General features: G+C 39.0%; 2 protein-coding genes across 2 annotated transcripts; both read left to right on the top strand.

The window, feature by feature from the left end:
• Positions 1-801: 801 nt before the first annotated feature.
• Positions 802-5,353, top strand: LOC105036208 (protein NRT1/ PTR FAMILY 4.4). Its single transcript, XM_010911976.3, has 5 exons — positions 802-1,239; positions 2,042-2,259; positions 2,717-3,157; positions 4,080-4,234; positions 4,506-5,353. The coding sequence occupies exons 1-5, from the start codon at positions 1,116-1,118 to the stop codon at positions 5,305-5,307; spliced, it is 1,740 nt and encodes a 579-aa protein (XP_010910278.1). The 5' UTR covers positions 802-1,115; the 3' UTR covers positions 5,308-5,353.
• Positions 5,354-13,224: 7,871 nt separating this feature from the next.
• On the top strand, positions 13,225-18,782 carry LOC105036200 (probable beta-1,3-galactosyltransferase 8). The gene is made up of 8 exons (XM_010911966.2): positions 13,225-13,877; positions 13,989-14,053; positions 14,186-14,388; positions 14,543-14,797; positions 15,456-15,543; positions 15,621-15,746; positions 17,662-17,771; positions 18,431-18,782. The coding sequence occupies exons 1-8, from the start codon at positions 13,644-13,646 to the stop codon at positions 18,577-18,579; spliced, it is 1,230 nt and encodes a 409-aa protein (XP_010910268.1). The 5' UTR covers positions 13,225-13,643; the 3' UTR covers positions 18,580-18,782.
• The last annotated feature ends 1,022 nt before the right edge of the window (positions 18,783-19,804 follow it).

Genomic DNA, 19,804 nt, shown 5'->3' with positions numbered 1-19,804 from the left:
GAGCAAGGAATGCTGCTCTCATCTAGCAAAGCATGCGCATCATATTGGAATTTGGATCTATGGTTGTACGGCTACTTGATTACCGAGAGTGCGCAGGATTATATTTCTAATGTTATGCATGCACTACTTTTGAGTAGTGCCTTATGTCCACATAACTTTATTTAATTAAATAGGTGTATGTTTGAAACTTTCAAGTTAGGCCTCACAATTTGCTTTCTAATACTAGCAAGGCAGGTCCATGTGCATATAGCTTCTCGAGATCATCTTCCACTTGGGACTCTTGGCGATGCAGTTTCTTGAGGAGATGGACAGCCACTTGATTACCAGTTTACAATATACCATGATCATCTCCAAAAAAGTTTATATATATATATATATATAAAATAAACAAAACAGTAGAGGAGGAGGGGGGGGGGGGGGGAGATCCAGTTACAAAAGGGCATTACCAGTTTAACAATAGAAAGATAATTTTAAGTGCCTCTCGTTGTTATCTCTCTTCCCACCTCCAGTGGATGATTATAAACACGAACGTACGTGCAAGTACACAACAACATACAAACCATAGAGTCAGTATAAGAGACAGAGACATTATATTCACCTTGTAGTTGTTTGTTATGTTGTAGATTTAAGCATAGATACGTAGGGTGTTGTTTATATGACATTTGAGTTGACCGAATGCATGACAAATACTGGCCAGGTGCGGAATGCCACCTTTCTGTTTCCTACGCCACTTACACCATTTAGTATGATTAATTATTGATGAATGCTCATCTCAATACGAAATAATGAAGGATTTTAATAAGCTGTCCACTTCCGAGAATTTCTACACTAGCTTTCTGTTGCTCCCCGTCCCTAAACGAGCTTTAGCCTCTCAATAGAGACCTGCACTATCCTGTGGTCCTTCAAGCCAAACAGTGATTCAGCACCTCCCTCTCTCTCTCTGCCATTATAAATAGCAGCATCAGGTGGATCAAAAAATTTACCAAGCTTGTCTTGGTATGCGGGCTACCATTGTGTAGTGAATTGAGTTCTCCAAGAGATTCTTATCAGAAAAAAAGGAAAAAAAAAAAGGAATATCGAGAGAGTGGTAGAAGATATTGCTTTAGAGTAGTTTTATGGACATCCAGACAAAGAATATGAAAGAGGAATCCCTGCTTGCGGAGGTATCCCTTGATTGGAGAGGCAGAACCTGCAAGCCCAACAAGCATGGGGGCATGAAAGCTGCTGCATTTGTTTTAGGTCTCTCTCTCTTCATGCTTCCCAGTCTCTAGTTCAAATTTAATAATATCGCCCATGATACCTTCATATCTTACTTTTTTATTATTTTTTTTTAAGAACTATGATTGCTTCATAATTCAACACCTCATAGACTCACCTATGAATCTTTCCTTTACCTAATGAGAAATGGTTTCATTCCAGCTCGTGGTCTAGTAGTGCCTAGTGGTTTTGCAATTTAGTTCAGTTTTGGAGGCTCAGATAGTTTCACATATTATATTAGTTGATATAAAAACTGACAAATGGCCCTATTATTTGTTCATGTCTTGCTGACCTTCTCATCCTTTTGGTTTCTGATTTTTTTTTCCTTGATTTGTGGTACAATAATTAAGTTTTAGACAAAGATGCCTCCGCAGGATATCCTTCTAGAACGGATGAAATTTTGTGATGACCCCAGCCTGTAATCTGATACCTGGATTTCTTTTTGATCTTTGTTTTGTCCATGTGTTTCATTGTGAAAATGATGCTGAGAAAGTGAAGCTTCCTTAATATCATGCATTTGTTTTGGCTTCTATTCATCATCTTTTATCTAACCATAGCGAATGATTTAGACGTTCCTTGCTGTTGATTATTTTCTTGTTATATATCCTGTTATTTATTTATTTATTTTTAATTAACAAATTATAAGTCAAGCTGACTGAATGTCTCTCTGACCCAAGGGGGTTCAAAGGATTCAATTGTTGCGTTTATGTATGAAGTTTACTTTGGGTTCTCCTGAGCATATAGAGTGACTGATGAAGTGGTTTCTTCTATCTTTCTTGTGTAGGCCTTCTAGCGCTTGAAATCATGGCAATTGCTGCAGTTGGGAACAACCTCATAACATATGTTTTCAATGAGATGCACTTTCCCCTCTCGAAATCAGCAAATATAGTGACCAACTTCATTGGGACTATTTTCCTCCTGTCTCTGCTTGGTGGATTCCTCTCAGATTCTTACCTTGGGAGCTTCTGGACCATGTTGATATTTGGGTTTGTGGAGCTCTCAGTTAAGTGTTCTCCTATTCCTACAGTGCTTATCCCTCAGATTTCAACTATAAAATTATAATCAGAATGAGCAATTTGGCTCTAGTTATTTATTGTTTGAGAAGAATTATTCGGTAATTATTTCGATAAATCAAAAGAAAAACAAGATAACCGTTATGGAATTTAATCTAGAAAATAGTTATGTAGCTCTATTTTTAATAGAACGTTAGTTAGTACGGCAATTAACAACAATATCTTCATCTAGAGAAAGTAGACTCGACCACTTTCTCTTGTTTGGAATTGTATATGTTCATAATTTTACAGGGATAGTGAAATCCTCCCACCCATCCATTAAAATCACTGCAAAAGATAAAAGATTTGTTGATATGAATGATTGTGAAAGAAAAAAAAAATAGTCATAATAAAGGATGAGATTGTTCTTCTTACATTGGTAGATTATTGTGCTACTTTTATATCAGGGCTTCATACTATTGTCAGTCCAAGCACACCTTCCTCAGCTAAGGCCTCCACCATGCAGCATGACATCTGAAGGAGACCACTGCTCAGAAGCCAAAGGCTTTAAGGCCACTGTATTCTTTATTTCTCTCTACTTGGTGGCATTGGGGAGTGGGTGCCTCAAGCCCAACATGATCTCCCATGGTGCTGACCAATTCAGGAAGGATGATCCTGATCAGTCCAAGAAGCTTTCCACATACTTCAATACTGCCTACTTCAGCTTCTGCATCGGAGAACTCATCGCTCTCACAGTAATCATCTGGGTCCAGACACAGTCAGGGATGGCTGTTGGTTTTGGTGTATCAGCAGCTACTATGGTGATGGGGCTAACTAGCTTGATTTGTGGTATGTTCTGCTATAGGAACAAGCCCCCTAAGGGCAGCATCTTGACCCCAATTGCAAGAGTAAGATCCGATACACTCCATTCTGTTCCCTTAGTTTAATTTGCCAAATTCAGCAAATGTTGTAGTTAAGTTTGAGATGGGATGAACTACGGGCACTTATATCCTTGTTTTCCATGATTAATTCTCAAGCATTTACTTTCTCAGCATATTCTATTTTCCTAATAGAAAACTGTTCATCTTTGTTTAATTCCTAGAGGTAACGGAGACGACTGTATCTTTAGTGTTACGAAATCATGCTGCCTACTTTCTATTTTGTTTAATGTCGTTTTATTTATTTATTTATTTATTATTTTTGTTTCATGTTGATGAGAGCATAGAGACAATGGACTGATGGTTTAAGCCAGTGGTTGTTTATTCATGACTATTTTACCTGAAACATTTTCTTCCAGTTCTAGCATGACAATGATTATTCTGATGCTCTTTCTACTGATTGATATGGTCTATTCAGGTAACCTTGCACGTATCTAGTGCTGTTAATTAATTGTTTCTAAATTTGTACTTCAGTGAAGTTTCCCGTTGGCATCTTTGTTTATGATTGTCGACATACTGGTTGTGGATATATTTTAAGCTATTGTTAGTGGCACAGACCTGTTGTGATTTTAAAAGTTGAATAGTTTCTTGGATTTCCCCTTTTTACATGAGGGAGGACTAATTTTTGATCAGGGGTCATCCTCTCTGATGGTTAAAGCCGCCTTTCTTATTGCATGACATTTCGGTGCTCTGACACTTAACAGACTAAAACTATCGTTTAAGTTGAATTCTAAGCTTACATTCTCATGTGCTCTCATGCATTTTCATGAGTATGTGCTGTGATATGTTCTTACTAACTGATCAGGAGATGAACTTGCAAGTGTTCTTAGTGTTCTTAGATTACGTTGGTGTCATAGTTTCAGATTTGTTCAAATTCTTATCATTTGGGCAGGTTTTAGTAGCTGCTATTACCAAGAGAAAGCAAGTTTGCCCATCTAATACTGAATTGCTTCGTCGAAGCATAAACAATGCTAGCGACCACTTAATGATTCCAGGTCTCGAGATCTCTTCCAATGCCACCAACGTTATCCACACTGAGAAATTCAGGTTATCATACATGTAGTCATGCTCTTGTTTCCAAGTTTGATTTCCAACTACATGAAATCATGAACTACACTAATTTTCCCCTTTGAAAACGAGTGTATAAAATTTCTACCAAGAAAAAAAAAAACAAGTGTATAAATGTTATAGTAAATTTAAAATCTGTGTAGGTAAAAGCTTCATTACATAGTTGTAAGGGTCCAAAGCTCATTTGAATCCTAAACTTCATCTGATCAAAGACTAAAACCATTTCTTGGATGTCACAACATAATTTCAGGTTCTTGGACAAGGCATGTATCCAAATCCAAGATGGTTCTGATAGAATGGAGAGCCCGTGGAAGCTATGCACCATGGCCCAAGTAGAGCAAGTGAAGATAATATTCTCATTGATCCCCATTTTTGCATGCACCATCATCTTCAACACTGTCCTAGCTCAACTGCAGACCTTCTCAGTCCAGCAAGGAAGCTCAATGGATACCCGACTCACCGAAACATTCCATATTCCCCCGGCTTCGCTCCAATCTATCCCATACCTCATTCTCATCATCCTGGTGCCGATCTATGAGATGGTCTTCGTCCCTCTCGCTCGCAAGGTGACTTCCAGGGACTCTGGTATCTCTCCCCTCCAACGCATCGGTATAGGCCTCTTCATGGTGACCTTCTCAATGGTCTCAGCTGCATTGGTAGAAAACAAAAGGAGGGAGCTGGCTGTTGGTTCAAACAAGCAGCTCTCCATCTTCTGGATTGCTCCACAATTCCTCATATTTGGTCTCTCAGAGATGTTCACAGCTGTGGGCCTAATTGAGTTTTTCTACAAGCAGTCATTGGCAGGGATGCAATCCTTTCTAACAGCCATGACTTACTGCTCCTACTCATTTGGGTTCTTCTTGAGCTCTCTCTTAGTCTCACTGGTGAACAAGGTCACCTCAGGACCTTCTGGGAGTGGCTGGCTCAGTGACAATAACCTAAACAAGGATAGGCTGGACCTTTTCTATTGGCTCCTGGCAGCACTTAGCTTCCTTAACTTTTTTAACTATCTCTACTGGTCTAGATGGTATTCTTCTTCCTTAATTTTTTAAACTCTCTCTTACTGGTCTAGATGGTATTCTTATAATCCATCTTTAATCCCTGGTCCTCAAAATGGGACTTTTGTTGAAGAAGAGTTTCACTTCACTTCCTCAAGGCTTGTGGAACCTAAAGATGTACTTTTGTGAAATGGCACAACCTAATACTTATCGACCTTGTCCATGCAGCAGAGAGGGTTAAAAAAAAAAAGAATAGGAGGAGGAGAAGAAGAAGAACAAGGCATGGAGATGCCTCTGTTAGGTATGGACCCAACTTAGTGGGATGGTGGACTGATAACTCTTGTTTTCTTTTGTTTCTTTAATAATTGACTGTCCCAGAGAGGACCTTTTAAGGCCTGAAGGTCTTTGATTTGTTTTGATTCCAAGGATATCTGGACAGATGCTGCATTGTAAAAAGTAAAGGGGTGTTCAAAGGAGGTTTGGTCTAATTGTCGCAGCAAGATTCAGTGCACTACTTTTCCACCTCTTTTTTCTTTCACTGTTATTGTCATCAAAGACCTATCACTTTTTTTTCAATGTATTGCAGCAAGAGGCCAACCGAGCCATACTTTAGATTAAAACTTTAACCAATCGAAGCACCTAGAGCCATGTCCTCTACTCTTGAGCACCTGTGAAACTCTCACTGCATGGTGACTTTGCCTTCTTGTGCTTATGGTTATCGCTCATCCAATGGTTAGCTAGTGAATTTCTTATTGCAATAGTTTCAGGTATACATCAAGGGATGAAGACACTGATACCTTCTCCAAGTCTCAAATATGTTAAGATTTAATATGAGATGAGATCCAGGGATTTCCTTTTTAACTTTGCACCAGACCGCAAAAGCTTAAGCTACTAGGAAAGGAGTTAATGTTATATGTATATCAGGCCTTAATACACCCCTCATGCAGCCCTGACCATGGACGTGAAAGCATGAACGAGCCAAGAATGACTCGAGATAAAAACGAGACAAGAATGTCACAACCAAGAACGAGTCAAAATGGGGAACAAAAGACTCAAAAAAACGGGGTGAAATTGGTTTGGATTGGATTTGAACCCATATATATATATATATATATATATAAAAATAAAATATATATATATATATATATATATATATATGGTTCTAATACCATGTTAAGTTACCATTAGATCCCAAAATCTCAAACTACTATGCAAAGAGTTGATAATGGATATTAGGCCTCTATTCTCCTATCTATGGAACGGTTGTCTAGGTATGTTATAGTTTGGATTTGAGATGCCTTTGGCCTCTTAAAATCTTTTTTTTTTTTCCTTAAAACATCATCTTTTCTGATAACAAGATAGAGGATAGCCTCCACCTAAGTGACAACTATTGGTTCATTCTTGCAACCATAACAAGATCTTTAGTAAATTCCAGTTATTGCTCGAGCACCAAAATGCCATAAGTTCAGGAAGCTAATCTCACCAACTTGCCAAGTTGCCTAGTTCATTAGAGGCTAGTACTCAATGAACTAGGCTTGAATCACACACATATAGCGATTTTCTTCGAGACTTAAGAGACTGATTTGTTCCAAATTTAATGTCAAAAAAGCATATTGATAAGTTATATTGGGTTGAAAATTGCAAGAACGAAGTTTTTTTAAGATGGACAAAATTGGAACTATGGACCAATCTTGCTGCTTCCAAATGTAATTGCTTATTCAAGCCCGTCGGATTACCTTGGTGAATTTCGTCATTAATTTGACTGCTAACTATTGGCTAGCTGCTATTTGGATTCATAATAGTATTTTAAATGATTTTGCCAAGTGCATTAGACATTTTTTAGGAAAAGGCGATGGTCATAGTGATTTTTTTTTCACCATATGGACTACAATTGTATTATTTGCGTGAGGCACTGGACTAACTTGCTATTTAACCCAGGTGGGCTAAAGTGGGTACGATGGTCTGCCACATTCTCAAAAGTCTTCAATGTCATCTCTTTCTTTCTTTTTACCTTTTTGTTTTTAACCTTATTCCTTATGCCCGTCCTATCCCGATCATTCCATCGATACCATAAATAGTTGTGATGGCTGAAACTTGAAAGTGATTGAATAACCTTGCCACTGCTTGCCTATCTTATCGTTCTACGTTTGATATTAGATCTTTAGTCTTGTATAAATATTTAAGATCTATCTAATATATAATTTATATGGGACTAAATACATGCTCATATGGATCCTCATATACTTATCCAGTTTAAGTTCGAGAATCATTGCTAGGTTAGGGGTTTAAATCTATTAAAATCCAATAAAAAATACTATAAATCCAATCACAAACATCATGATCTGCTTATGATTAGTTCAAATAGGCCTCTATACTATAGTATTCCCTAGTTTATATAGGTTATGAATCATATTTGATCTAATGCATTCCATTTGTCATAGCACCAGATTTTACTTAAAAAATCTAACTAAAAAATATTATTTGAATTCTTTGAATATGTATAGATACTCAAGATCTATTCAGTGTATAGTTGATATAAGACTAGATATACGCCTTTATGGATCTTCACATAAATAGCTATTTATGAGAGCAATTATGTGTTCAAATACATGTTTGGCTCCTGTACTGGAGGCTGTATCCTGTTGGCTCTATAGCAAACCAAAGATTTCTTCCATACCTCAGAACCCTGTGGACAAGTCCACTGAGGATTTAGCGGCAGCAAGTCCCTTTTTTTTGGTCATAACTTCCATTTTTATATGCCGTTTCTGTTGAAAGGTTCTGTATGGTCCATTAAAGTCCATTCATGTCCAAGTTGGAGAGCAGGAATTTTCTGCAACATGTATAGATAACAAAACTTTGAAACGTCTCTTTTTTTTTTTTTCCTAATGACGTGAGAGGGATCCGAGCTACATACATGGAAAATTTTAACCCAAAAATTTCAGTTAAAATTGATATGCAATAGGTGACGGAAAAATTATCTGTCCAAATCTGTGCTGTTTCTTCTCACGTATACATAATAAATAGTTAATAAGTTGCATATAGAAACTATAGAATTAGAATCATAATTCTTAATAAATTTGACTTTTAATTAAAAGTTGAATTTTAGTAGATCTTTGGTTGCTAATATGAGAATTCCAAATTGAAAAAAAATAATAAAGATAAGAAATTAAGAGAGAAAACATGTGTTAGGATTTGACGCCTCGAGATTCAGCCCACGTTGAGCCCACAGCGAGATTCGCGGCGAAAAACGGAGTCCAACGAGATCAAGATCACCTGAAACGGAGCTCGGATGGAGGAGATACGAGTTTTTGAAGTCGGCATGAGAATCGAGGCGATGGAGGACCACCGGCGACCGGCGGCGGGCAGCAGCGGCGCGGCCGCAGGCGGCAGCGCGCGGGACACGCGACCCAGGCCCACGGTTTGGGACACGCGACCGCAGGCGGCAGCGCGCGGGACACGTTTCCCACGCATTTCTCGCGGTCCACGGCACTATTCCATGGACCGGAGCGCGATCCGACGACTCAGGTGGCTCCCAGTCTTGATCCGACGGTTTGGGACGTGATTTGGGTGGATTAAGGAGTCCTAATCATGATCTAAGTAGTGATTAAGGTCTATAAAAGCTCTCAGAGGGTTAGGTTTTTCGCATCGTATGGAGCCGTACGAACCCGAGAGAAGAGAAAGAGGCGAGAGCACTGAGAGAGAAGGAGCAGGAGGCTCCTGGACAGCGGTCGTCAGGCTCTTCAGGGGTTCAGGGGGGTCTCCAAGAGAGAGAGCTTTTGTGAGGGAACTTCAGGTGAGAGAGAATTGGGTGTACAAGGGTTGAGGTGAGGTCTCCTCTTGTAAAATTTCTTTTTCATAGTGAAGTTTGCATGCCCCGTGGAGGCGAGCCCTTTTGTGGCTGATCCACGTATTTTGATTTTTTTTCTTTTATTTTGTTTCTTCTTTCTTCCTGCTGCATCGTGTGGTATGAAAGGATCTTGGGAGGTGGTGTCCTGGCCAGACATCCACCCAACAAGTGGTATCAGAGCAAGGCGGTACAAGAACGCAGATTGCAGTGGTGGTGAGCAAGACTGAAGATGGAGAAAACAGAACAATCAAGATGGAGATCAACAAATTCGATGGTAAGACAATTTCTCCTTGTGGCAGGCAAGGGTGAAGGACGTGCTCATCCAACAGGGGTTGATCGATGCTCTCTTGTGCGATGAAAAACCGACCACCATGGAGGTGCGGGATTGGAAATGGCTACAGATGCAGACGGTGAGTACCATCCGCATGTACCTGGCGGAGAGGTGGTGATCCATGTGCTGAGCGAGACTTCCCCGACGGTGCTGTGGTCGAAGCTCGAGGAGTTGTACATGGCGAAGTCTCTCACCAACACTCTTTTCCTCTGGAGACAGTTTTACCAACTGCGGATAACTGAGGGACAGAACGTGCAGGAGCATCTGAGCCACTTCCAGAAGATCCTCACCGACCTTCTCAGCGTTGGCGAGAAGTTGAGGAGAAGACCAGGGCGCTGGTTTTGCTGGCGTCGCTTCCCTCTTCGTACGAGTCCTTGGTGACTGCTCTTCTAGTGGGGAAGAGCACTATCAAGATGGACGAGGTCACCGCGGCGATACTCCAGAACGAGGTTCTTAGGAGGGAGAACCCAGCTACGAGCTCAGGTGTCGATAGCTCAGCTTTGGTGGCTTCTGGAGGTGCAGGAGGCGGTAGATGGAGCGACAGGAGATTGCAACGAGGGCGGTCTAAGTCCAGGAGGGACTGGAGCAAAATCAGGTGTTACCGGTGTGAGGAGTTGGGGTATCTAGCCAAAGATTGCCCTTAACTGAAAAATCGGACGGTGGCTGCTGTAGCGACGGCCGGCAGTGATTTAGATGAAGATGTCTTTGAGATATCTGACGAGGTATCTACTTCTTCCCAGCAGTGGATATTAGATTCTGCATGCCCCTATCATGTGTGTTGCAGAAAGGAGCAGCTTGACTCCCTGGAGAACAGTGAGGGCACTGTATATCTGCCGGATGGATCGAGCTGTGCGATCAGAGGCATTGGGACGGTCAGCTGGAGGACACATGATGGTGCAGTGAGGAGATTGGGGGAGGTCCGATACATACCCAATTTCAGGCGGAATCTTATCTCACTTAGCAGACTGGATTCGAGAGGCTACAGGACGGTAGCTGGTGGAAGAATCCTGAGGGTGCTACGCGGCGATAGGATTGTGCTGGAGGGAAAGAAGGGGAGCAGAAGACATTATTACCTGGCAGGGAGCCCAGTGCGAGGTGGAGCATCGGGAGCCAGGTGGAGCTCAGAGCAAGGTGGAGCTCCAGGAGGTGGATCGGCACGAGACAGGAGACTCGGGAGGATGAGAGGCGACGTCGCAAGGTGAGATTTCTATTGTCGCAGGACGATGCCCCGAGCAGGCTCAGATCAGGAGGAGCACAGCATACGACGGAGATGGGATCGAGCAGCCTGGCTCGACTCCCATGTTTGCCCATCCATGATCAGCAGGCAATTGCCCCAGGGCATGGGGGCGAGGAGATCCAGAAGCTCTCGGAGTTTGAAGGAGGCCGAATATCGAGTCGATATGGAGATTGTTAGGATTTGATACCTCGAGATTCAGCCCACGTTGAGCCCACAGCGAGGTTCGCGGCGAAAAATGGAGTCCAACGAGATCAAGATCACCTGAAACGGAGCTCGGATGGAGGAGATACGAGCTTTTGAAGTCGGCACGAGAATCGAGGTGGCGGAGGACAGCCGGCGACCGGCGGCGGGCAGCAGCGGCGCGGCTGCAGGCGGCCGCGCGACCCAGGCGCGCGGCCCAGGCGCGCGCAGGCCCGCGCGCAGGCGCGGCCCAGGCCCGCGCGCGCGGGCCGGCCCAGGCCCTGCCGGCCCTGCTGGCCCTTTGCCCCAGTCCACCGTGGATCAGGCAGTCCACGACGGGGCCTGTGGACCGCGTGGGCGTTTCCCATGCGTTTCTCACGGTCCACGGCACTATTCCGTGGACCGGAGCGTGATCCGACGGCCCAGGTGGCTCCTGGTCTTGATCCGACGGTTTGGGACGTGATTTGGGTTGATTAAGGAGTCCTAATCATGATCTAAGTAGTGATTAAGGTCTATAAAAGTTCCTGTGACGAACAGAGAGGCAGAGGGTTAGGTTTTTCGCATCGTACGGAGCCGTACGAACCCGAGGGAAGAGAAAGAGGCGAGAGTGCTGAGAGAGAAGGAGCAGGAGGCTCCTGGACAGCATCGCCAGGCTCTTCGGGGGTTCATGGGGGTCTCAAGAGAGAGAGAGCTTTTGTGAGGGAACTTCAGGTGAAGAAAATTGGGTGTACAAGGGTTGAGGATGAGGTCTCCTCTTGTAAAATTTTTTTTTCATAGTGAAGTTTGCATGTCCCGTGGAGGCGAGCCTTTTTGTGGCTAATCCACGTATTTTGATTATTTTTTCTTTTGTTTTGTTTCTTCTTTCTTCCTGCTGCATCGCGTGGTACTGAAAGGATCTTGGGAGGTGGTGTCCTGACCAGACATCCACCCAACAACATGAATTTGAAACATGCTGTTAAAGTAGAAATTCTTATATGCATGATCCTTGGACAGACTTGAAACTTCATCACACAACCAAACATTCAGCATCCCAAAGCTACGTAGGCGTAGGACCTAGCCTCAAGCATGGTTGGACTAAAACGAAGGCCTGGTAATGAAGCTTAAGCCTAGACCTACAGGCCTGAAAGGCCACTAAATCCTCCAAGAAATACAACCCACTGTCACCCAATAAATTCCACATCCATAAGTTAAATGGTGAGATTTTTGTGTAATCTTTATTCCCTGATTCTAGCCCTATCAACATCAGTCATGAAGGCAATGCTAAGAAAGCAGAGTGTTTGATTGGACATTATTAAACACTTGAGCTCCTAGATATCCATGGACTCAAATATACACCAATATTATGCAAGTATGGTCAGCCTGTAGGTAAGAGGCAGTGTTTTCTCAGCACATGAAATGTTTCTCATTTGATATTAAATAGCTTTTGAGCATTAACTAAAACCAATCACTTGCCATGCTACTACAAAGCATTTCATATAAAATTTAGCAAACCTATAACTTATGGTAGTTTTGATAACTATTCTTTGTTTGGTTCAAGTTCCTCTCCAACCTTATACTGAAATCAATGGATATTCCAACCTCCTATTTCTGACAAAGGGCAAATTACTGTAATTTTTTACCCTGGATCAATTTTGAGCTTTGGCTTTAATGACATATCTCCTATTTACTACTCAAAGACATCCTTTACTTGTGCTTCTACAAAATTTACGAAGCTCAAATTAGAAAAATAGTAATGTTTAACACCAAGCATTTACATCCAAAACCGTAGAAAATGACATCTTAGCCTTCAGTTTCCTACATCAGCAATGCCCACTTACTACCAAACTCTTTGTTGAAGAAAGCAAGCACTTCATGACTGCAGCCCGTTCCCCTTGGAATCTGAGGATGGTTTGACATGACAACAAACATTTATGTTCATAAGATATTCTGAAAATTCAGCTAACATCCATATTGATTACTGAATGTCAGAAAATAAAAAGAAATACAAATAATGGATATATATAAAAAAAATATGAATATACGGGAGAATGCCACCCCACCCACAGAAAAAAAAAAGAAAAAAGAAAAAGAGGAGGGGGCAAAGGGAAAGAAGAAGATAAAGAACTTAAACAATTACCATTTATCAATCTTTCATATGAATTAAATAAATCTAGATAATTCATATATACTGAAATCAATACATTGTTTTATGTTTTGTGAAGCATCGAACGTCGTCAATGAAATACTCATGAATTGGAGAATTGTCTTTCAAGGAAAATGACTTGGAGATTTTTTTTTTTTTTTTTTGAAGCATGTTAAATACCCATCCTGCAAAAGTGCCGAATTTATGCAGCTTATTATTCATGCATGGTGACTGATATCTGGCATCAAGTCCCTTACAACTCACAACCCCAACGCCCACATCTCACACATAAAGCATGAGACAAGTTCACATGAATGGCCTTGCAAACTGAATCATTGCAGCATTAATAGAATGGTTGAGCTAGGCTCTCGTTCTTTTAATGTTGCATTGAGGATGGATGATTAACCCTAACTGTCATTTTTCTTATATTTCTCCTAAAAATATCTTCAGAATTTTTAGTAATTTCTAATGTTGGCACATTTTCTATTATAGTGTTCAGTCACCCAACAATCTCTTTCATGCTTCTCACAACATTAATATAGCCACAAACCTTAGATATGATGGTATAAATCCCTTGTTAAAGCCATGTTGTTGTTCCAAGGCTCAACCAAGATCATGCTCTTCTAACTTGCCTTCATTTCTTGATCCAAATATTTGGATTTAGATATTTTTGATGAGTGGATTCATGAAGACAGGCAGCGAAAGGCCACCGCAGTCTGAGAAGAAGACAAGGAGAAGACCATTGCCAGGAAAGGCAATAGTTGCGCTCTGCATGGCAAGCTTCTTCATGGGCTTGCTCTTCAGCAACCGAAGGGTGGTCTTGCCATTGGAGACTAGAGAGCAAAGAGCTTCCACCACTCGAGAGTCAAAAATCTCACTCATGACACATGATTGCGAGCATAAGCATGTATGTTTTCTAGCAGTCCAATGCATTTAAATTGTTAACAATAATTTTTGTTGGACAAAATCATGATTTATGATAATTAAATTACTCCAACATATATATGTATATTTGTAGAGGCTTGGTGAGGGCAATACAAAGGATATAATGGGAGAGGTCTCAAAAACTCATCAAGCAATTCAGTGAGTTTAATATCTTCTTTGTAGCTACACGTTCATCTAAGCTTATGCACCTTTTCTCCAGGAATGTAGTATCAGACACATTTCATTTCAATTCAGGCACTACGATTTTTTTCTTCTTCTTCTTCTTTTTAGGTCCCTAGACAAATCGATCTCTTCATTGGAGATGGAATTAGCAGTAGCTCGAACAAACCAAAATGGAGGCCAGGCATCACTTGGAGGAGCTACCATGGGCTCAGATAAGGGACTTAAGAAGGCATTTGTAGTGATTGGAATCAACACTGCATTCAGCTCCAAGAAGAGGCGTGATTCGATTCGAGAAACCTGGATGCCAACAGGTCCTAATTGCTCATAAGCTCCCATATTTTTTTAAGAAGATAAATAATCCTTTATTTTGGACTTCCAGCAACACGATTTGTTGTTGTGGTACAATTCCTTCATCAAATATGAGTATAAAGATGATGAAACCATCTCTGCAAATCTTTTTTATAGGATCTAAGCTTAAGAGACTAGAGGAGAAGGGGATCGTCATACGATTCGTGATCGGTCACAGTGCCACACGAGGTGGAGTCCTCGACCGTGCAATTGATGCAGAAGATGCTGAGACAAAGGACTTCCTAAGGCTTGAGCATGTGGAAGGATACCATCAGCTCTCATCCAAGACAAGGATGTACTTTGCCACACTTGTATCCATATGGGATGCTGATTTCTATGTTAAGGTTGACGATGATGTGCATGTCAATCTTGGTGAGCCTTTTCTATCATCTTTCTCGCTAGTTTTATGTACAGTTTCATGTAAAATTTATGATCATAGAAGACTGTTGAGTTCTCCACGGATGAATAAAAGACTTGAAAGAATGTAATACTAAAAAAATTAATACAAGAGAGAGATGTGGATAGCCTGGTAAAGATAATAGATCAGATCTCCCTAGTTTTCCTACTTTACTAGTGATAGTATATAGAAGGCAAAATATTCATAATGACTAGATGAATACAGGCCATCCTTCCTTAGCTCCACTCTAAACCCCTGACACAGCCATAGTTTGACCTGAAGTCTAGAGCCCATCATAGCCTACTAAGATATCAGAAGGCTGCACTCCTTGAAATTTATAGAGCTATATGCGCTGCACTCCTTGAAATTTATCTGTTTATTAATGTAAAAGAAATGCTTCCAAGCTAAGAATTATAGTCCTGCTTCCACAAATGCAACTGGCAATCAGGACTAAGACTAATCTGCAAAAAGAGAGCAAATAAATTTGAAGCAGAACTCCTCAACAACACTCCGCCTTTGCGGTGTGAAACCCCATGGCCTTCATCTGTCCTTGGATCTGTCAATGTAAGAGATACTATTACTCCTCTTCCTTTCTATCAATATCTCTCAATCAATTATCATCTAATATTGCAGGCACGCTAGTGACCACGCTTACTCGTTATAGAGCTAAACCAAGAATTTACATTGGCTGCATGAAGTCTGGACCAGTTCTTTCACAGAAGTAAGTAAATAGGATCCATCAACACAGAGATATAAAGTTATTTTCTCTTGACAGATTTTCTTAATCTTTTGTTGCAGAGGAGTGAAATATCATGAACCGGAATTTTGGAAATTTGGAGAAGAGAAAAATAAATACTTCAGACATGCCACTGGCCAAATTTATGCCATCTCAAAAGATCTTGCTGCATATATCTCCATAAACGCGTAAGCACGCATACTCCATTAATATTTCTACAAAAAAGATATTAATGTTTCTACATTTCTGTTTTGCTGTTTTCATTAATCTGATGTGTAAAATCAAACAATCAACTCGGAATATCCTTGTTAGGTTCGAAAATTAGATTCAAATAAGAAATTTCCTATAATCGTCTCATATATCATATTGGGTTAAGGCAAAATATCAGTGGAAGAATTGATCCTTTAATTAGAGTTTTGGATTTTGGCAACCTCAAACATCCTTCTTAAGGAATTAAAGTGCAACAACCATTCCACTCCCTCGAATAGTTTAGAATGTAATTAAAAAACAACACAGCTCAGGCTTCAGCACTAAGCTCAGCAGTTTCTCTCTAAGATACTGGGTCACTTCATAAACATATACCATTGATTCTTGACCAATATTATTATATAGCAAAACCAAATTAAAGAACAAATGTTACTATTGAGCCTAGCCACCGAAGATCTATCCTAAAAAGGGCTTACCCTAATTTGCCTAGCAAAGACTAGGCTTCACAATCAGCAAAATAAAAGCTAGGTACGGTAGTAAATGCCCACTTGGTGAGATTCTTGTTCCCACCAAAATTTAAATTAAACTTCTTAAACAGTTCCAAAGTTCTATGTCAAAACCAAATGTTAAGTAATCCATCCCACTCAAATAATTATATCCTATTTAAAATAGGAAATATGGCAACATAGACTACTCCTCAAAGCCTAAAGTTCTGGTTTTATCCTTTTTTTTTTCCATGAAAAAGGAGAGAGGTCCAAGACTCGAAACTTTAACTCGACTAACCTATACGAATCCGGTTCTAGTAAGGACTCAAAACAATCATAATCTTAGTAGACTGGCCATGACAGAAAGAATAACTTGATGTTGGTGTTGGGCTTGCAATGATGGTCCAGACTCTCTCTTATTGTGAAGTTTATATGACAACTCCACAAACAGGGAAGTCCATTGCCTCATGCTTTCCAGTGTCTGAGTCAGAGCTGACAATAACTTCTAATAATGCTTTGTCACATCTGATTTGATTCAGTCAAGTTTGTAACCTTGAGCTACTATGAACCAGCTTGCACTTTTCCAAACACAACAGTTAATTAAATCAAGTATGTACTGTTCTCAGAAAGATTTCAACCCCAAGTTGCTACTAGAACACTGTAAAATAAAAGAAACAAAACTAAACAAAATAATTGGTTGATATACCACTACTTCTATTATCATAGAGTAAACTTGTTTTTCTAGTGATATAATCCATTTGACAAAAATGAATAATTAGATGAGGAAAACATAAGATAGACATAGAATTGAAAACCATCTAAAGACATAGATTATATGGTACTGAATACAAAGAGCATCATGAAAATTTCAGTAACCTTAACCCCTTCTCCACCTTAGCAACCTCGCTAAATGTCTTTCACAATATATGTAGCTGATCAGCTCAAGCCTGAGCGTGAAATGCCTATTTCTCTCAAGATTACAAAAATCTAACCTAACAACTACTCTCTATTACGAGATGAAAAGCTATTCTTCAACTCAATTTAGCAGAGGTCAAAGTCTATCCCCCTACCTCTTTGTGTGAAACTACTACCATCCACCCTTCATCCAATACATAAAACGTTTGATATCAATCAAATTAGAACTACATTCACCTTGTGCATTTGAAGTACTTACATTTTTTTTTTTTTTTGATGCTTATGTTATTCATATTGAGAAACTACGGCAGCATGAAATTAATAAAAAAAAAATCAATATTGGTAATCATTCATAAAGAAAGTATAATTGATCATGCACTTAAGTAAAAACATATAGCAGAGAAGTACCACAAGATAGATTATGTAAAGCTTCGATTTGTATAAAATATTATGTTCCTTTTTTGGTATGTGCTACTAATTACTTTAAATTTTATAGGCCGATATTGCATAGATATGCCAATGAAGATGTTTCTCTAGGCTCGTGGTTGATTGGGTTAGAAGTCGAGCATATTGATGATCGAATGATGTGTTGTGGAACACCACCAGGTATATCAAATAAGTATATTTGAGTTTTGAATTTGGATAAGATTTTTTCCCCCAAAATATGATGTTAAGTATTAAAAGAAATCAAAAGAAATGTAACCATGACAAAATTGTGAAAATATGATAAGAATGATGGACTACAATTTGGAAAGTTATATTATAGGTATTAACCCTTTCAGAGCTCCTGACTAGAAACCTGATTGCACATGGTACATAAATGATTTTTGTCCTTTATAATTTAAACACCACTTTGATATAGCTTAATCGTCGTAGAACTTAACCATGTTAATTATGAGCTCTTAAGAAATTTATATTTCTATTTGAATTTTCTATTCATCTTTTTTATTCAACATAGACAAAATCATTTTTATTGATTTTACTTTTCCATCATGATAGGAAAAGATAGACCAATCACTTTATTATCATTTAAAAAAAAAAAAAGTAGCTTATTTAAGGTGGTGATATGCCTATAGAGTTTGACCATGTAAAGATATGGCATCAAATTACTCATCAAAAAATTTGAATTTCCCAAGTAGCAACTTTTTTTATTGAAAAATATTTATTTAGTTTGACAAACATGCATTAGAATTTCAATATATTTTCTTTCATTGGAGAATCATTTGATTATTGTAATTTTTATAATAATATATTATATATGTCAGATTGCGAGTGGAAAATGCAAGCTGGAAATGTTTGTGTGGCATCATTTGATTGGTCATGCAGTGGAGTATGCAAGTCAGTAGAAAGGATGAAAGATGTTCACAATTCATGCGGAGAAGGAGATGGAGCAATTTGGAATGTTGTTATTTAGTTGAGTTAATGCATTTACTTACTATATCTGTTGAGTAAAATAATTAAAATAGATGCAACATACAAATATTTATCTTTTTTGATATGTTTAGAAAGAAACACAGTCACTTGGAAGAAGAATGATGCCAATGGCATGCTTGAATGTAAAGATTAAACTTAACACTTGGCCTTCAAATAAAAATTTTTGGTGTCAATCAATAAGAGGGCTTGTAAGCAGCAGATTAGAAGAACAAAGGCCACTTGTTTTTGAGTTTTCTATATGCTTAAAGTATCTTGCCAAATCTCATCAATTAGCATCGTGAGTTAGGCTATTAGGTGCATAAATCTATTAATTGATAATACAATAGTTTCACTTATGAAACTTCTTCTAGAAATTTCCAATATAATGTTATTAAAAATTTTTTAACCATGTTTTGCTTTTATATCTATGACTTATTAAATTAGTCTAATTTTATAAAAGATAAGCTAGGCTAAAGATAGACAGTGAGTCTTGGCACAATGATGAGGTTGCTTTATTTTGACTTCGGTGTCAAAGATCCAAAAAATAATTTTTTTGTATATAAAGATAAGGCTACGTACATCTAATCCTCTCTAAACCGATAATAATGAGAGCCTTGTGTATTTGGCCATCTTTCTCTAAGCTAAACTCAAGGCATGCTAACTTTAGAAAATGTGTTCACTTTTCAATCAACAATTAAGAGAAGATATAACAAACTCTTATCTAAAAGTTGGAAATGATATTTTATCTTAGGAACAAGATATTTGTCTAAAATTGTATAATAGTATTATCTCCATGAAAAAATGAATTGATTATTTTCAATTATACAAGTATCTAAGAGTCATTCTGTTCGTGAATTATTTCAAGGATTGAAACATATCTTTTCAATATCTCACTTATTCCATAGTCAACGTTTGTTTTTGATGGAATTTTTCGACTTAGTTGTACAAGTATTGATATTCAGAGAATAAAGTAGTCAAGAATATAAAAGCAAAAGTTATTCATCCTTTTGTAAGACAATATCAAAGTCTAGATGGATTTAGAAACTCAAGTCAACCAAGTCACTTAAATATAAATTCAGAATAATTAAGTTTTCAAACAACAATGAGTTGCATCAATCCTACTTTGGAATTCCATAATTTCATAAGTTTTTGTTGTAATTCTTTAACTAACAATAGTTCACTTACATGCTATTCACAAGTTTTGTCACGCATTTTGTTTCTTCATA

Source organism: Elaeis guineensis, chromosome 1 (genome assembly GCF_000442705.2).
Source record: "Elaeis guineensis isolate ETL-2024a chromosome 1, EG11, whole genome shotgun sequence".
NCBI lineage: Eukaryota > Viridiplantae > Streptophyta > Magnoliopsida > Arecales > Arecaceae > Elaeis > Elaeis guineensis.
This window is presented reverse-complemented; position numbering and strand designations above follow the sequence as displayed.

What these genes read in the sequence shown, in the direction of transcription:
- LOC105036200 (XM_010911966.2), top strand. Translation starts at nt 13,644, where the DNA reads ATGAGTGGATTCATGAAGACAGGCAGCGAAAGGCCACCGCAGTCTGAG. An exon ending in AAAACTCATCAAGCAATTCA is followed by an intron (nt 14,054 to 14,185) that starts GTGAGTTTAATA and finishes TCTTCTTTTTAG; the next exon opens with GTCCCTAGACAAATCGATCT. An exon ending in TGATGTGCATGTCAATCTTG is followed by an intron (nt 14,798 to 15,455) that starts GTGAGCCTTTTC and finishes CTAATATTGCAG; the next exon opens with GCACGCTAGTGACCACGCTT.
- LOC105036208 (XM_010911976.3), top strand. Translation starts at nt 1,116, where the DNA reads ATGGACATCCAGACAAAGAATATGAAAGAGGAATCCCTGCTTGCGGAG. An exon ending in TTGGGTTTGTGGAGCTCTCA is followed by an intron (nt 2,260 to 2,716) that starts GTTAAGTGTTCT and finishes CTTTTATATCAG; the next exon opens with GGCTTCATACTATTGTCAGT. An exon ending in TCTTGACCCCAATTGCAAGA is followed by an intron (nt 3,158 to 4,079) that starts GTAAGATCCGAT and finishes TCATTTGGGCAG; the next exon opens with GTTTTAGTAGCTGCTATTAC.